The sequence below is a fragment of the Bison bison genome, unplaced genomic scaffold (genome assembly GCF_000754665.1).
Source record: "Bison bison bison isolate TAMUID 2011002044 unplaced genomic scaffold, Bison_UMD1.0 scf7180017853005, whole genome shotgun sequence".
NCBI classification, from domain to species: domain Eukaryota; kingdom Metazoa; phylum Chordata; class Mammalia; order Artiodactyla; family Bovidae; genus Bison; species Bison bison.
Genome location: NW_011483578.1, coordinates 14,450 through 31,891, shown reverse-complemented (window position 1 = coordinate 31,891; position 17,442 = coordinate 14,450). Strand labels below are relative to the sequence as shown.

The 17,442-nt window shown below is 34.6% G+C and overlaps 1 protein-coding gene across 1 annotated transcript in view; it reads right to left on the bottom strand.

Annotated features, from left to right (window-relative positions):
* The window catches only part of CHORDC1 (cysteine and histidine-rich domain (CHORD) containing 1), a 20,766-nt gene continuing 3,324 nt past the window's right edge, over positions 1-17,442 (bottom strand). Inside the window, exons 2-11 of the mRNA XM_010853258.1 lie at positions 16,821-16,876; positions 14,151-14,207; positions 12,777-12,934; positions 9,498-9,601; positions 8,792-8,850; positions 5,024-5,094; positions 3,813-3,918; positions 1,955-2,074; positions 1,255-1,317; positions 1-972 (exon numbers count right to left, since the gene is read on the bottom strand). Of these exons, the coding sequence (XP_010851560.1) occupies positions 826-972; positions 1,255-1,317; positions 1,955-2,074; positions 3,813-3,918; positions 5,024-5,094; positions 8,792-8,850; positions 9,498-9,601; positions 12,777-12,934; positions 14,151-14,207; positions 16,821-16,876 (941 nt within the window). The 3' untranslated portion in view covers positions 1-825. The remainder of the gene's footprint in view (positions 973-1,254; positions 1,318-1,954; positions 2,075-3,812; positions 3,919-5,023; positions 5,095-8,791; positions 8,851-9,497; positions 9,602-12,776; positions 12,935-14,150; positions 14,208-16,820; positions 16,877-17,442) is intronic.

The window sequence follows — 17,442 nt, the reverse complement described above, 5'->3', positions numbered from 1 at the left end:
ATATAATTTATCTTTATAACTTATAAAAGATTCTAAGAGGGCAGGCACAAACTGTAAGTTAGGTACAATTCAGTCATAACACCATACAAAGACCTTATGAATAATTAGGAAAGAGATGTTAACACTACTGTTTAGTCTTATAAAATGGTGAATTTTAATCAAATTGATACCTTTTAATTATTTATGTTTCCTATATTCTTAGATCACAGTGCTTGGCAAGTATACAGGTACTGATGTAATTTTTAATCCAATTAGTTGTAAATGAATTCTGATTTGTTAATCAATGTTTGTATTTCCTTGCTACTACTTAAGTATGACACTACCATGAGTTAATCCCCCTACAAAATGTTATTGTTGAGTGGAAAAGCAATGCAGAGCTTCATCTCTTCCTTAAAGATTTTCAAGTATCATAGGAACACAGATTCATGAAAAAGCTAATTAAAAATTTGACATTCCATCTTGTTTTAGTGATTAATTATAGGATAAAAGAAAGAGATGTAAAAACAAATGTTTCTTTACATTTCTCTGATTAATGTAATATTATGCTAAGAAATATTGTAACTGTTATGAGCCATTTTCTAGCTTCTTCAAGTATAGGACACAACTACAGTTCTATTAGTGAAGAGAAATGAATAATTAATTTACGTAACTCAAAAGCGATATGGGAGGCACAAAAAGATAAACCAACTTTGGCTTTAACCTACTGCAGACCCTGAAATGCCAGATTCAACAACAACAAGAAAACAAGAGTACAGCGGCAAGCCACCACTTGACCACATAGCAAGAATTCTGAAACAGCCAGTAACATTTCCTTCCCTTCCCAACTCATTCCGTTGTCTCTTCCTTTTGTTTTTCCTCGGTTTTGGCTGCAGGCAGTTCAAGGCTTGCCCACTGCATAGGTTCAGCTTTTCTCATGGTGATCTCAATCTTTGTTGCAGTCATAGTTACGTAGCTTCGCTTTACATCAATCACCTGTAACATATTAAAGAAAATGCCAGTATTCTGGATGGCTTTACTAATTTTAGAGGCAATAAGTTTAAATGATACACAAGATTTCATGTCTATGCCTACAGCTAACAGTCAAAACTCCAAGCTTCTAAGGTCATCTCTAGCCTTAGATGTAAACTCCTGGGTAAGAAATAATGCTAAGTTATTTATCTACTCTGCATCAATGCTTACCTAAAGTACTGTCTTTTATTATAAAATGGCATTTTAAATACTAAGAAAAAATTCTGCTGGATTTATAATACTTACACCCCATAATTTCACATTTTGATGAAATTCCTTCTCTCCTTCAAATACAATGTGTACATTTAACTGGAAAAAAAAAAAGTAGATTAATGGATCAAAACCAAAGTAAGGATTTATGATATTAAAACAGTGATTATAAAAATAAGAAGACACGGATAAAAATCATTTAAGTTATTTTAAGGAACTGCCAATATTATACTTTGAGAAAACCGTTAACAGTGAAAAAAATATTAACATGGAATTTCATATTGAGAACTAAGTAGCATTAGTATCTATAAATCTTCTAAGCCACTACAGTACTTTCAGGATGCTTCAGAAATATCTCGCTGAGAACGTTCACTTAAAGTAGTTTCTAGGAAAGTAATTTCAAATTATTTTTTTGAATTGGAGAAACTTTTAAAAATCTTAAAACAGCTCAAGCAAGATCAACATTTTATAATACAGTAAGAATAATGTGTAGTGATTTCCCTGGTGTTCCAGAGAACACCACTGGAAGAATCCGCCTCCCAATGCAGGGATGAAGGTTCGAGCCCTGGCTGGGGAGCTAAGACACACAACGCCGCAGCTGGAGAGGGCCCGTGCTACCAAGTGCCCGCACAGCAACATGGAGGTCCCTGCACGCTGCAGCTGCAACCTGACACAGAGAAGACACACACACTTTCGATGGGACAACGCACAGGACACAGCTGCCTAGTGTACTCACCAATGTGCTATTTGCTACCACTTGGCTGAGCTCTGGAAGTGAATTTTTCGCATATACTGAAATGGTGACTTCACCCCCAGTCTGATGCCAGTCATGTCTACACGGAACAACCTTTTTCCCCTGCAATATAAGAGAAACTTTGAATTTACAAAGTGTCTTAACCTCTTAAAAAGAGTAATCTGACCCATTAAAATTGAGAAAAACACCACATAAAATTGAGCCCTTAATATTTTTAAGCATAAACAAATTCTAAAGCCCCTATCAAGAAGTTTAACCAATAAAACAAAATACTAGCTTTATGACTTAAGACCATACTTTTGAGACTGAAGTAGAGATATTTGCTCAACAATATAAACCAGACAACATCTTAATCTCATGCATAATAACTTTCCAGTTATTTTCTACACACTGAAATTCGAGGAAAAATAATTGACTAGTTTTAAGTGTCTGCTGTTCTTATTGAATATTTTCCTCTTACAATAACATGAATAAAAGGTAAGAATTTGTGGAAATAATCTTTTGATTACTATTATGGAAATAAATTATTACCTATGAATGATACACTGCTGTAACAATAACTACTTGAAAGATGAAGTGTGATGTGCCTTATAACTGAGAGTAATTTAATGCATGAGATTGTGAGACACTATTATTTGAAAAAGCAATATTTATATTTTTGTGTAATTACGCCAACTGAATTTAAATTACTTACACCACTTAAATTTTTTTGCCCTTAAACACCTGGCTTAGTCACTCAATAGTTGACAACTATATGCATTAAAAAATAACAAAAAGGTGTTTTTCATCAAGAGTTATACTATGAAAACTTAAGCACACAAAACAACATTTTATTTTTTCAAAGCAAAACTTTCAAATTTTCGTACCTTGGAGAAAATACAGGGAGATTTCACTTTTTACTAATAAAACACTCATAGAAGTTTTGTGGTAGACAAATCATTATAACTTAACAGATAACATTTACAATATCTAACCCAAGTGTTATTAAAAAGCAGACATAATAATATATGCTAATATACACTGAATTCCTAAAGTAATCTAACATAAAGATACACACACTGAAAACATCATTGTCTTGGAGTTTTTAGTGCCAATAGAGCACATAAAACTAATTTAATGTATTAAAAGACACGTTAATAATAACTAACAAATATGTATTTAGCAATGAGTTGCTTGCCTTCTTACAGTTTAATGGGATTTTTCCGAGATTATTTGCATAGCTACAAGTCTTTTAAAATGCTGTTAGGTAAGTAGAAACTGATGCTTTCGCTTTTCTTTTGCTAAGTTTTCTGGTAGCAAGCAGAGGCTGATTCATGTCAATGTATGGCAAAAACCACCACAATATTGTAAAGCAATTAGCCTCCAATTAAAATAAATAAATTTAAAAAACACAAAAACATAAACAATTCCAAAGAAACAAGTCTACAATCCTACCGTTTGGCCACTAGATGGAGTGTCTGTCATGTATAAATGGCTGAATGACAGTAAGGGGCCAAAAGAGCATCAGAGGTCTCAATGGTAACTCAAATGACCAGAAAAGTGATTTTTAAACAGAAAAAGTCAAAACAAAGTATGCAATTACAGAAAAATATGCTTCCATTTAGACTAGCTTACTATTTCAAAACAATCTACGTATTTGTAATCAATATACACAATGGTTATTCTGATCAAAGAGCAGTGCGTTAAGAGCTTGACTCAGATTAATTTTAGATTTTAGTTAGGTTCATCAAACTGAGGAACTTTTTTTTTTTCTTGAATCTAAAGACAGAGTAATCTCAAATGTCTTCAAAATGACTCAGATAAATACACTCCAATAGGCTATTTTTTAAACATTACTTACAGCATCCTTTTTAGTCCACATGTGTTTCCCTGTTGTACAGCCCTCTTGGGCTAAGAATGTATTAAAATCAGAAGTTTTTCTTCTACAACAGCTCCAGTATTTCATCCTTTAAATTATCATAGAAAAATTTTAGAAATAAAATCTGACAGTCAATTAAATTTGGAAGTGTTATAGTAATAAGTAACTTAAAAAAGTAAGCATGTAACTTTAGTATTTTACAAGTGTCTAAGTTGCTAAAGGATGGCATCACAGACTCGATGGACGTGAGTCTGAGTGAACTCCAGGAGTTGGTGATGGACAGGGAGGCCTGGCATGCTGCAATTGATGGGGCTGCAAAGAGTCAGACATGACTGAGTGACTGAAGTTGCTAAACAGTTAACACTACCAGAAGACCAATAACCAGAATGCCATTTAGTATAGCAATTCTGGCATTCCTGAGTGAAGATGCTTAAAACCATCACAAAATCCAAAATCAGCTTTTCACTGACAGTTTGCATCTCAGTTTCCTCATGAAGCTACTATGAAATGGTTGATCAAAGATTGAAGACCTTCATATTTGAATAAACCAGGAAAGTGAGAACATGCAAAAAATCTAAAAACGAATGTTTACATAACCTGTGATAGGCAATCCCAAAGTAAGTAAAAAATTAACTTGAGAAAAATCTAACACTATTTACTCAAGAAAGATCTAACACTGGAAGACAAAAATTACAGTAAAACTTTGGGTTTGTGTCCTGAACATATGGAAACAGAGTGGAAGATTTTCACAGTACTGTGTTTCTATAAACTACAGTGTAACATAATGAGAGAGGTGCTCAGCTGAGGGCTGTGGAAAAGTATTGGTTTTCTCAAGATGCCACAATGTTGGTGTCTTAGTGTCCCAGGGCCCCAAATTCCAAATGTCCTACCAATGGGCAGGGCAGCTCTTCAACAAAACACCTATTCAGCTTAAAGAAAAAAAGTATCCTATTGTAATATAAAGGAATATTAAAACACATGAGGTTTGAATCACAGTGGTCACTTCAACCGTAACCTTGTATCAGTTTTCCCACCTGTAAAAAGAAGGCAAACTCACATTTCTATGTTATTTTAAAGTTTAAATGACAATATAAGTAAAATACCTAATATTGTCACATGGCAAATAATGTTTAAAGGCATATTAACATTTCTAACATCTACCATAAAGTTTTCATTAGTCTGGTTTAAGTTACCCTTCGTGGAAAATAGGTACTCCAGAATGATATACACAGACTTCTTCTAGACTCTGTGGACCCTGGTATGTCTACAAGAGAAAAAAAAGAGGGAAAAAATTAGTTTCACATCTTAATGTTACATTTGACATGTATTTGTAAGTACTGGTGACCTCTATGAACTATGAAAATGCCCAAGAGGTAACAATTACCTAGAACATTCATAAATTCACCTCAGGCCATTCCAATAAGGAATGAAAAAAGATTCCTGTTTAGATATGCTTAAATTTCAGTTCCCTGTGAAAAAGGTAAATATTAAAGTAGGCAACAGGATGTATCAGATGTTTTTTAGACTTTTGGGTATGAGGACACATCCCAACATATTCCAAACATATTCAGGTATGTTCTAGAAATTTACAGGCCAATACTAAAACCAAGAAATTAGTGTTCTCATCAGAAACATAGTTATAGCATGATTATGTGCTCACACAGTAAACTCTGTGAGCATTATGAATTGAAATGGAAAATCGAATAAGCAATTCTGGAAGTCCAGGGTGATGACTTCTTATCCCTACAAAGGGTAAAATGAGCTGCAGACCTATATATATATCCAGGGTTTGTCTGGAAGATCCGGGCCCCATTGCTGCTGTAGATGAAGGCTCTACAGATGAATTCACAAAAAGTTATGTTAATAAAACATAGATGCAGCCAGTAGTATATTTTCTGTCTACTTTGGTATTTACAGCAACCATCCTACAGTTACAGAAAATAAAATTCTGTACATTTACTTTTTGTAAATTCAGATTACGGGGTGTGTATCTCCTGAAGATACTCCATGGGCACCCAAAACCCAGCGCATTAAGACTCTGAACTTCTATCACTACTGTTCCCCAGACCTCCTGCTCTTCTTCCCCACCGTATCTGATGGCACCGTATCTACTGAATCTCTCAAAGTAAAAATTCTTCAAGTCCTCTTCAGGTTCTCTTTACCTTCTACCCTCATGTAGTCTATCACAAAATCCTGTCAACCTGAATTTAAAAAAAAATCTTACCAGTTTAATTTGCTAAACTTCCTCAAGATCACTAGCAGATTCTCGGCAATGAAACTCTGCTAAAAGATTCTGATGAATTTCTCTGCCTTCAGTTTCTGGACTCTACCATCTACTTAAACATGCACCACTCTCTTGTTTAAAGCCCTTTAAATACCGCTACCTCAAACCATATACAATAATCAGTGCCAGTGGTCTGCACATTTAAATGTGCCTCTAAGCCCAAAAAGAAACAGACTTCCTAAAGAGGATAGAGAAAGCCCATCATGAAGGAAAAGATGAACAAACTGAGTTTCATTAAATTTAAAGAGACTGTTTATTAGAAGCCATTATTAAGACGGTGAAAAAGTAGTCTCTCTGACAAAGGACTTGCAGCTAAAACAGATGAAGAATCCTTAAAATCATTAAGAAAAAGTCAACTTAATAGAAAAACAGATACAGATTTTGGACAGTGTCACAAAGGAGGACATCCAAATGGCCAACAGGCATACAAGAGCGCAGTCAACATCATCATCAGCAAAGTGCAAATTAAAATCACAATGGGAACATTCCACATTCACCAGAGTGGCTGAATATAAAAGACTGATATTACAGAAGTGTTACCAAGCTGTAGAACAAATGGACCCAGCCTCATATATCACTGCTAAGAGTATAAACACAACCACTTTGTAAAATTAGGTGGGAGGACCTGCTAAAGCTGCAGACACACACACATACATACACACACACACACACACACACACACACTCACACACTGAAGAAGCAACACTATTTCTAGTTATCTACCTAAAAGAAATGTGTAAACGTATCCCAAAGTCATGCACAAATATGTCCATAATAACATGAATCAATAAACTTCACAGGACAGTAGAAAGGATAAACTGATTGGCACACTCAAACAATGGTATGCCTTAAAGCAATGAAAAGGAATAAATTACAGCTACATGAAACCAAGATAACCACAAACAGTTAAGCAAGGAAGACAGACTTAAGTACCTGTTCTATGATTTTATTTACAGTAAATTTTAGAAGTGGGTAAAACTAATCTATGTTGAGAGAAAAAAGTAGTTACCTTTGGGAAAGGAAATAATGGATGAGAGGAAACATATGCACTCTGACTAATAAACTTGTATTTATATATATTCAATGTTGTATTTCAGTGAAAAAACTTTAGAAACATTACTTCAATGGCCACCGTGACCTAAAGGAAGGCCTAAGCTGTGAGCAGCAAGCCTTTCAGGATCTAGCCCGACTTTTCTTTTGATCTCAACTTTACATCAGCAAATTCTGTATCATTATCATTGACATTTTTGATTTTTGTACATGACTGCTCTCTCTGCTTGGAATATCCTTTTCCATTTATAGAACTGTCATTCATTTCTCAAAATTCATCTGGGATACCTTCACTCTGACATGCCTACAGACCCCACCACCTCCACTGCACCTCCCGCACCCAAAGAATTAATCGTTCTCTGTCTACTACATCTACCTTAAATACATGGGAATGCATTCGTATTTCCATCTCTAAAGGAACAAGGTGATCCCAAACTCAGCATGAAAGAAGACTGCAAACCTGCTCCCAACCCTAACTCCAATGTCTCCTCCTCAGTTAATGGTGCACTGAGATGCTTCATTTCTGGTTTATCAGCAGGTCCTGCTAATACTTCCAGGTGTCATTCATTCTAACGTGCTTGTCATGTGCTGGCACTGTTCTAGCACTCAAGACATAGAAAAGAGAAAATGTTTTCCTTTCGAATCTCATATGAGTGAAGAAGGGAGGTGAAATCTGTAAAATAAGTAGTATGGAATAAGGTGTAAGTGCTGTGGGGAAATAAGGACAGTATGGAAATGGTGGTGAGGGTGTACTATTACACAGAGTGGGCAGAAAGAAACCTCAATGAGATGTCTGATGACATCCTACATGTAACTACTTCTCTAAAACACATGCCAATGCCTGGTTTTTCAAAATAGCACCCTAGCTGGTTTTCCTTCCCTTGATTCCACTCCTGCACCACTAAATTTACCATTCATCAGCCAAAGATATCCTTTTAAAGTCCCTCCTTAAACAGACTACGGCTTTATATTATACTTACTAAAGCCCGAACTCCTCACTGCGACGTACAAGGACCTCCATAATCTTGCCTGCCTTTCATACCCTGTTTCATACCCTTGATCAATCCTCCACTGACTTTTCTTATAATTTCTTGAGTAGCCAAGCTCTAAAGCCTCTAAACATACTACTCCCACATCTACTCCAAAGTTTACACAACTCATCTGCTACATCATTCAGATTTCCGACTTAGTGTCACCATATCAAAAAGGACTTCCCTGATAAGTGCCCATAAATAGTTTTACTCTGTATCTCCTTGTCAGCTTTATTCAAGTCTACCTAAATTCACAGCAGTTAAGAACTTATTTGTTGTCCTCCCCAAAATCAGAATATCAGCTCCCCAAGAACAGGGATTTTTGGTTTATTTAATACCACATTTCCAGTCCCTAAAACCATCTCCGGCACACAAGAAGTGCTCAGTAAATGCTGACAGAACTAGACCTGTTTATTCCTGTGATCTATCAGACGTACTCCTCAGGGACAGGCGCATGCTCATAGTCCTGCTCCATGGAATAGTGCCCAACACATAACAGGCACGTAAATGTTTGTATCTAACTGAGTCAGTAAATTACTCTTTTCTCAAAATAAAAAGTTTACTTCCAGACGTAACACAAATTTTATAATATATACCTTTGAACACCCTCCATTTTTACATGAGGTTCCAATCTTAATTTCATCACTGTCTTCTTCTAAAAGAAAGAAAAACAAAATAGAAACATTAAAATAGAACATTTTTACTATAGTGCTTTCTTAAAAAGTACCCTTTTCTTAAAATGAGTATTTAAAAAAAAATAATCTAAATACAAAAAAACTGCTATTTTACATGATTTTACTTAACAGTTTTCTGTGTGACCTTTCATGTAACACACATAAAAATGAATCAGAAGCCAACTATTGTGATTAAATCTTGCCTATATTCCCAAAATGGCACAGGACATGATGCACTTCTATTCTATAATGCACCCTATATCCAGTATATTTACCTTATGTAAAAGAGAAATCATGATTCTTTTTCCCCAGATAACAGGTATGGGTCAGAGAATGCTGAATATATTTTATATCATGCATAATGAAACATTTACAAAAAAGCTTAATTCACTGTTAAAAAGTAATGAGTAACAGAATAAAAAAAAATTAACAGGTTCTCCTTTTTAATAAAAACAAAATGAAATTAATCACAAATTCATTCTGTGGTTTAACACACATTCAGTAAACAAAAAAGTTCTTTACTACAAAGTACTACTTTTTTATATCTATATGCTATAAACTATACTGCTTCTGCTTCTTTTAGATAACTGCCTAACTGAACAGAAAAATATAAAAAGCAAAATCTTACCTTTCTTATTTTCTTCATTCCCCGATGACAGTTTAAGTTTATCAAGTGCTTGTTTTAGGGAGGCAGATATCTTTAATTCCAAATTTGTCATTGGTTCATCCGGGCTAGAGATTTTGGAAACTTTATTACCATTATTGAGGTACAAAAACATTTCTTTTATTAAAAATAAATATACTTAAGAGTCTACTTATGATAAGTCAAAAGCTTTGTGAATCAAGTCTTTCTAATTAAAAAAGTATTTTACAATAACTGCTATAATATAGCTACGTTTCTAAGTTTTAGCAGAAAAATGTTGATACTAAATATCAAATAACCATGCTACTTTCAACACAAATTGTGCTAATGGGAAGGAAGAAAAGACTAAGAATCCAAATTTGCCAAGATGAGCAACTCCACGGAGGGGACTGTGAAGGAACTGCCCAAGGAAAACCCCGAGCATGCAAGTACGGACCAAGTGAACAATTATGCACTAAGTGATTCACTCAGCAGGGCGTGCACACAGCACAACTCCAGGGCAGGTGTGTCCACTGTATATGCAGTTATGCTCAGGGTGAGGGAGCCACATGTCTTTCTTGTGCCTTGGCATGTATCGTTTTCACTGTGGCATAGTGGAATTCTCTAAGGGAATCGTCCTTGTCAGGGAGTCAGTTTGAGTTGAAAAAGAACTCGGAGGCTTTCCTTTCCATTCTACCACTGTTTGTTGAATATTTTTTAAGACATTCTTCACAGAAAAACATTTCCTTTCCTTTCAAAAATTCTAATAAAGAAGAATTTTATTTTAAAGCAGCTCATTTTATCATTACAACAGTACATAACTGAATAATTATGTACTAAGGCAATATTATGTACGAAGTGAATCCATAGCCCTCCTGGTGGAGACAGTTCACGTCACGTGGACACTACTACACGCACCTGTCATGCAGTTACATCACAAGGCAGTTGTAGCAGGGTTAAAAAACAGTACCAACAGTGTCCCCTAACATTTTGTAAAGTGCTGTATGTAGAATTTAAGACATTCAATAAGTGTTAAGAATACTAATAAATGCAACAATAAAGCTAAAAAACCCTAGGTTATTCATTCTACATCCTTAATGAAAAACCTACTGCATAGGAGGCACTAACAAAGTACATAAAAACTTGTATCCTCATAATCTCTATAGTACCATCCAATGAATTTAGGATAAAATACTTAATTTCTCTTTCTCTTAGGTGAAGTTATTATTTTAAAAAATATTACCTCATACTGTCAATTACAGTAGACTCAACTATAATATTTAATAATGATCCATGTCAAAATTCTTGTCTTTTTATGACTTCCCTCCCCCACAACTGGCAAATCAATCAGTAAGACGTGATAAAATTTCTCATGATTATGAATAAAGTGGATATACAATAAAATCATTCTAAGTAGTTTGGTTAAATAAACAAAATAAACATCAAAAAGTCCCTGAGGGTTTTTTCTTTGTTGGATATTAGTCAAGATGCTATAAACTTATTTATTTAACATTAATAAAGAAAAATTGGGGAAATCATTAATCCATAGTATGAATATCAACAAAGGTCATGTTTGAGGCCAAAAACCATCTTTTTTTTTTAAGTCCTGTATTTTGATTCTAAAACAACTAAGTACTCAAGGGCTATGTGAAGAAGACCTGGTATAACAGTGATATCCAACAATCCCAGCATATGTGGGATTATACAACAGAGTATAGTGGGTAAGCAAGTATGAAGAATCTGTGCAATTCTACTGCAAAATGAGCAAAATGTATTTTTAAAGTATTTTAATAGATATGCCATGTAAATCAAATAGATTAAAAATTGATCAGTAATGAGACTAACAGTTTTCAGACAACTGGGGGTAAAAGATGAATGACTAGGCTTATTCTAAGTGGCAAAATATGGACAAATATATAGAATCTGACCCAATACAAGGGAAATTTATATACTCGGTAATGATAAAATGAGCTGCTTTAAAATTCACTAGAATTTTTGAAAGGAAAGGAAATGTTTTTCTGTGAAGAATGTCTTAAAAAATATTCAACAAACAGTGGTAGAATGGAAAGGAAAGCAACCAAGTTCTTTTTCAATTCAAACTGACACGGACGATTGATTCCCTTAGAGAATTCCACTATGCCACAGTGAAAATGATATATGCCAAAGCACAAGAAAGACGTGTGGCTCCCTCACCCTGAGCATAACTGCATATACAGTGAACAAACCTGCCCTGGAGTTTTACTGTGTGTATGCCCTCAAGGAAATAGAAGTGAAAAGGTATTATCTATGAGAAAACGAATTTATAAGCAGAGTACATCATGAGAAATGCCAGACTGGATGAAGCACAAGCTGGAATCAAGATTGCTGGGAGAAATATCAATAACCTCAGATATACAAATGACACCACCCTTATGGAAGAAAGCGAAGAACTAAAGAACCTCTTGATGAAAGTGAAAGAGGAGAGTGAAAAAGTTGGCTTAAAGCTCAACATTCAGAAAACTAAGATCATGGCATCCAGTCCCATCACTTTATGGCAAATAGATGGGGAAACAATGAAAATAGTGACAGACTTTATTTTTTTGGGCTCCAAAATCACTGCCGATGGTGACTGCAGCCATGAAATTAAAAGACACTTGCTCCTCAGGAGAAAAGCTATGACAAACCTAGACAGATATTAAGAAATAGAGTCCTTACTTCTAGTCGAAGCTATGGTTTTTCCAGTAGTCATGTGTGGATGTGAGAGTTGGACTGTAAAGAAAGCTGAGCGCCGAAGAATTGATGCTTTTGAACTGTGGTGTTGGAGAAGACTCTTGAGAGTCCCTTGGACTGAAAGGAGATCCAACCAGTTCATCCTAAAGGAGATCAGTCCTGGGTGTTCATGGAAAGGACTGATGCTAAAGCTGAAACTCAGAATACTTTGGCCACCTGATGTGAAGAACTGACTCATTTGAAAAGACCCTGATGCTGAGAAAGACTGGAGGCAGGAGGAAAAGAGGACAACAGAGGATGAGAGATGGTTGGATGGCATCACCGACTCGATGGACAAGAGTTTGAATAAGCCCTGGGAGTTGGTGATGGACAAGGAAGCCTGGCGTGCTACAGTCCATGGGGTCGCAAAGAGTTGGACACGACTGAGCAACTGAACTGAGAGAAAAACCAAATGGTTCAAAAGTTGGTGAACTACACAAAGGCTACAAATGATATGATGCAAAATTGTGAAAGGTAATACCAGGAACAAATGCTGTTATTAAGTGTAACATGAGTATATAGCTATATAAAGTGTACCTTGGCCTTTTTATTGCTTCTACTGGTTTAGGGGCCTGAATGATGTGCTCCTGAAATTTGGGTTTCAACTCAGATAATTCTTTCTTCTCAGTAGTCTTGACTTCAGGTTTGACTGGCTCAGGTGGCTTCTCACTGTTATGCCTTCCTTTCGTACAGCCCTGTTGGTGAAAGGTATTCATTCACTGAGAATTATCCTATTATCTATTTCACATGCTGTAACAAATATTAATTTTCAATTCTTAATTCATAAATTCAAGTCCATGTTTTCTCCACTTTTAACACACTGACTTATTTTAAAAAACTAAAAACAGAACTTCAAACTAAATATATTTGTAAATGAGTTCCTACATGTAGAATAATGCATTAAAAAGAGGCCTCTAAATTAGACCTAACAAATAATCTACTTTAATTATTCTATTAAAGGAATAGCATAAACTATGCTACAAACTCTGGAGATCTCACAGAGAATTCTACAAATTATTTATACAAAAGGGCCTCAATCTGAGTCTCAGTTCTCCTGCTCCTAGCTATATGATCTTGAACAAGTTAATTTTTTTTAACTTGTTTCCTCATCAGTAAAATTGAGGCAATTTTTGAGAGGATTAAATAAAAAATACAATAGAGTCAATAAATGCTAGCTCCCTTTTCTATATACCATTGACAAACATTTTAACGTCCCTGAAATCATAAGGTCAAAGGTATGTCATTTAATTAGCAACTTTGGTCTTCTTTCTTAAGGGTACACAGAATAATAGTGCAACTTCATGGTATGTGAGATAACAGTAATTTATTGTTCCTAACTGAATATGATTTAAATTGTTGCCTCCTCATGGAGTTCTATTTAAGACTGCTAACATCAAATAACAAGGAACTACTGCATAGCACAGGGAACTATATTTAATATCTTATAATAACCTGTAATGGCAAAGAATCTGAATAAGAAGAGGTACACATATGTGTAAGTGAATCACTATGCTGTATATCTTAAACTAAAAGAACACTATAAATCAGCTATACTTCAAATAAAAAATAAAAAGCTAAAGAAAAAATAAGCTGTAGGAAAAAAATTCTAGAGTGTAATTTAGATGTATATAAGTACACTAGAAATGAAAACAAAAAAGGACTATTAACATCAAAAACATAAATTGACAAGTAGTTAATTAACATCTTGAAACTCTAATCTCTAAAACAGATAAATTCCCTACTTTAAGTGCCACAGAAGGGAGGTGACCTCCATTTTAAAAGAAAGGGACTATCTGTAAGTTAACAAGGACTAGACAAAAGCTGTCCAAAATAAGACTCCTCAAATCTGGAGATTCCCGTAATATGTACGTTTTGGGGGATAATCTAAAAGAAAAACACATTAATACTTACTACGATACTTAAAAAGTCAGAAAAATCAGTTGTTCTTCTCTTACAGCAAGACCAACCCTAGGAAACGTAAGAGCCAAAAGAAGAAAACAAAGTGAAAACTCTTTGTAAAAGAACCGCAACTCACTGAAATACCACTTGCACTTACCTCCTTGAGTCGCAAAGTGACCCGTATATATATAATTTTATAGTATTAAAGTGCTGTAAATAATTAATCAATTTAAATGTTTAGTCTTTGACTAAAAAAAATGAATTAACCAATGCGGCTGTGATCCATCATAAAAGGAAGCACCTTAAAATATGGAAACAGAAATTGCTTCTGATTTAGAATAGTACTTGACTTTTAGAACAAAAACATTTTATAATTTATAAAATTAGATATTTTAAGGAATCTAGGGTGCAAGCGAAGTGCTTTACTTTAAAAAGTGAGTTAGATTAAAATCCAGTAAATTAAGAGATACTCAGCATAGTTGTTTCTCAACAATAAACATTGTATTTTCAGAAAAACACTACTTAATGTAGCAGCTTAAGCACTGTTAGATCTTTCAAGGTGACATGAGCTTTTCAGTTAGAAGCATACAAATATAGAAACTGTAAAGCACTATGAGATTCCTAAACAAAGTATCAAGTACCTAACCAAAACATTGCTTTAAGTTGTCACCTATAATTCCAATACAGTACAAGAAAAAGGAAATAAAAATGCAGTAGTCCCAAAGCTTGGGATGTTTCAAATCCAGACTAAGGGCCAGCTTTGCAGATACCCACCTGGGCCTCACTGTTTCTCTCAATATATACATGAAGAATTTGGTAGTGTCTTTTTCATAATACACACTTAAAAGTTTTTTTAAAAAGAAGTGCCAAATATTCTATAATTCATATTTTCCTTTATTCTGAAATTTTATTTTCTTTTACTCTGAACTGAGATGAAAAACAACGAGTACAAAATTAAAGGTTTAGTTAGTATAGATAATATTGTCACCAGTAAAGCTATTTTGTATGTAGAAAGTTTTATTATCTTAATTCTATATGAAGAATTAAGTATTCTGGGAATACTGGGATATACACACGACATAGACTAGTTGTTCCCAATGCCCACCCGAGATGTTCCTCAGTCAAATGGGAAAAGGAAATTAAAATTTAAGTTTGCGAGTATAGGGCTGCAAACTGTCTTTTCTTAAGAACTGTTCTTTTCCCTGAATGTGCCTCTTCTAATAAGAATAATTTGGAAAAGGAAATGGCAACCCACTCCAGTATTCTTGTCTGGAAAATTCCATGGACAGAGGAGCTTGGTGGGCTACAGTCCATGGGGTTGCAGAGAGTTGGACATGATGGAACATGCATGTACAACTTGAATAGTAAAATGTTTTTTTCTTTTGCTCATGCAATGTTTAATTTTTTACTTGGCTAAACAGAAAACTGACAAGAGTACACAATCTACTGATGAGATATTTTGCTTAAAATCTACTGGGCTGTGAAATTCAGTAGTATTGGAAAGTCTAGGTCTTCAAGAAATGTTATAAAAACAATAATAAACAGAACCTAATTAGAACAGAGAAAGAAAAATACTTCCAAGTAAAATCATCAAGTTTAATCAGAACAATTAACAGTTGGATATAAACAGAGGAGCAATGGAGTGAATGACTAGAATGTTAGTGGTATCATTACTAGCAGCAGCAAAGGCAGGTTATTTTTGGAATAAGGGGTCACTTCAGAACTCATCTGTAGTTGCCAATGACACACATAAATGAAAAGTACATTGTAGAAGTGAAGTAAGGACAAAATAAACTGAATGAGAGGGGAAAAGGAAGCCCAAACTGAGAAGTGAAGTGTGCCCATGGTTAGAAGATATGAGGAAAAACATCATCAGAAAACACAAAGATGCAAGGAGTCAGATCACAATTTGTGGTATCGAACGTTTGTTCTGTTTCTCTCACTTAGAGGTAACCAGATTAATATAGGCTTGTTATTTGCTTGTATATCATTGTTTTTTACACTTGGCTAACAGCTAAACACCAAGGTCTAATTACTCCATGAAATGTAAAATTAGAAATTCAAAGGACATTGATAAATACAAACATGACGTACTGCTTATGTTCCTAAGAAAACCTAAAACCATAGCAGCCATGTTGCAACATTTTCTTTTGAGATACACAATGGAAAATGTACCTCATTATCATAAATTTTAAAAGACCAATACACCCAACACATCGAACAATATTCTGTCATGTCTCTAATTCTTCAGAACACCAAGAAACACTGGCGGCACCTCTCTTCTGCACTGTATTATCTAAACTTAGGCGTCTGTCCGGAGTCGCACTGCCAAGTGTTTGTAACAGTCCTCCCTAACATTCAGAGCTGCTCTTATGAGCCAACAGCTGCCCGAAATGTTGAAAGACTAAGAATGCGTACAGTTGCTTTCATTTCCCCTCAGAGTCAGGTGAAGAAATGAGGGACGTAGAAAATTAGAGCTGGAATAAAAATAATAATTTTCTAACTGGAAAAACCCTTCAGATTGCCGTCTACTGTCTCCTTTGACTCTAGTGGAACACTTGCTTAAAGCACTCCAAAATGGTCAGTAAGAAAGCATAAGCTGAGGAGGAAAAAAAAAGATCTAGTATTATACCTCTGAATTTACTACATAAATGTTATGACAAAAATGTATCAAGCTCCTACCTTTAATGCATCATGAAAGACTGGAACGCCTGGGTGGTATGTGCAAGCATCTGGTCAAAAGCAAAGAAAAAAGAAAACACTTCACAATGAAGAAAACCCATTTTCCTTCAGTGTTAACATATAATCCTTTTTCCATATGCAGGTAATACTTCACTAATGCTCCAGTTTGATGCATGACACACAATGCTTAATATAACATTGTATTAAAATAGTAAAGGTTAAAATTCTAATTTGAGTATGACAGCTATAAATAAAAATACACATAGTTCAAGTATAACAAATTATATTTTGTATTCTAATCTTTACAGTAAAATTTGTTTAGTACCCAAACTTTAGTATTGTATTTCAATTTTGTTTTTACAAAAATATTATCAAATTTAAACGTTTTTGTGTGTATTGATCCATAAAAGTTGCCCAAGAGATGCCGTAAAAAGACATTTTTGAAGAATAGGTTCAATTTTTTAAAAACTAATATATCAATAATATCTAATTGCTAATTTTAATTTTAAGTAGGTGTCAATTCCTAGATATAAACCTTATCAAAAAAAGGCTTAAATTTTACAAAGTTTTCAGGTTTGTCACTGATTGTTAGTCTATTATTTCCCTACCCCCCCCCCACTAC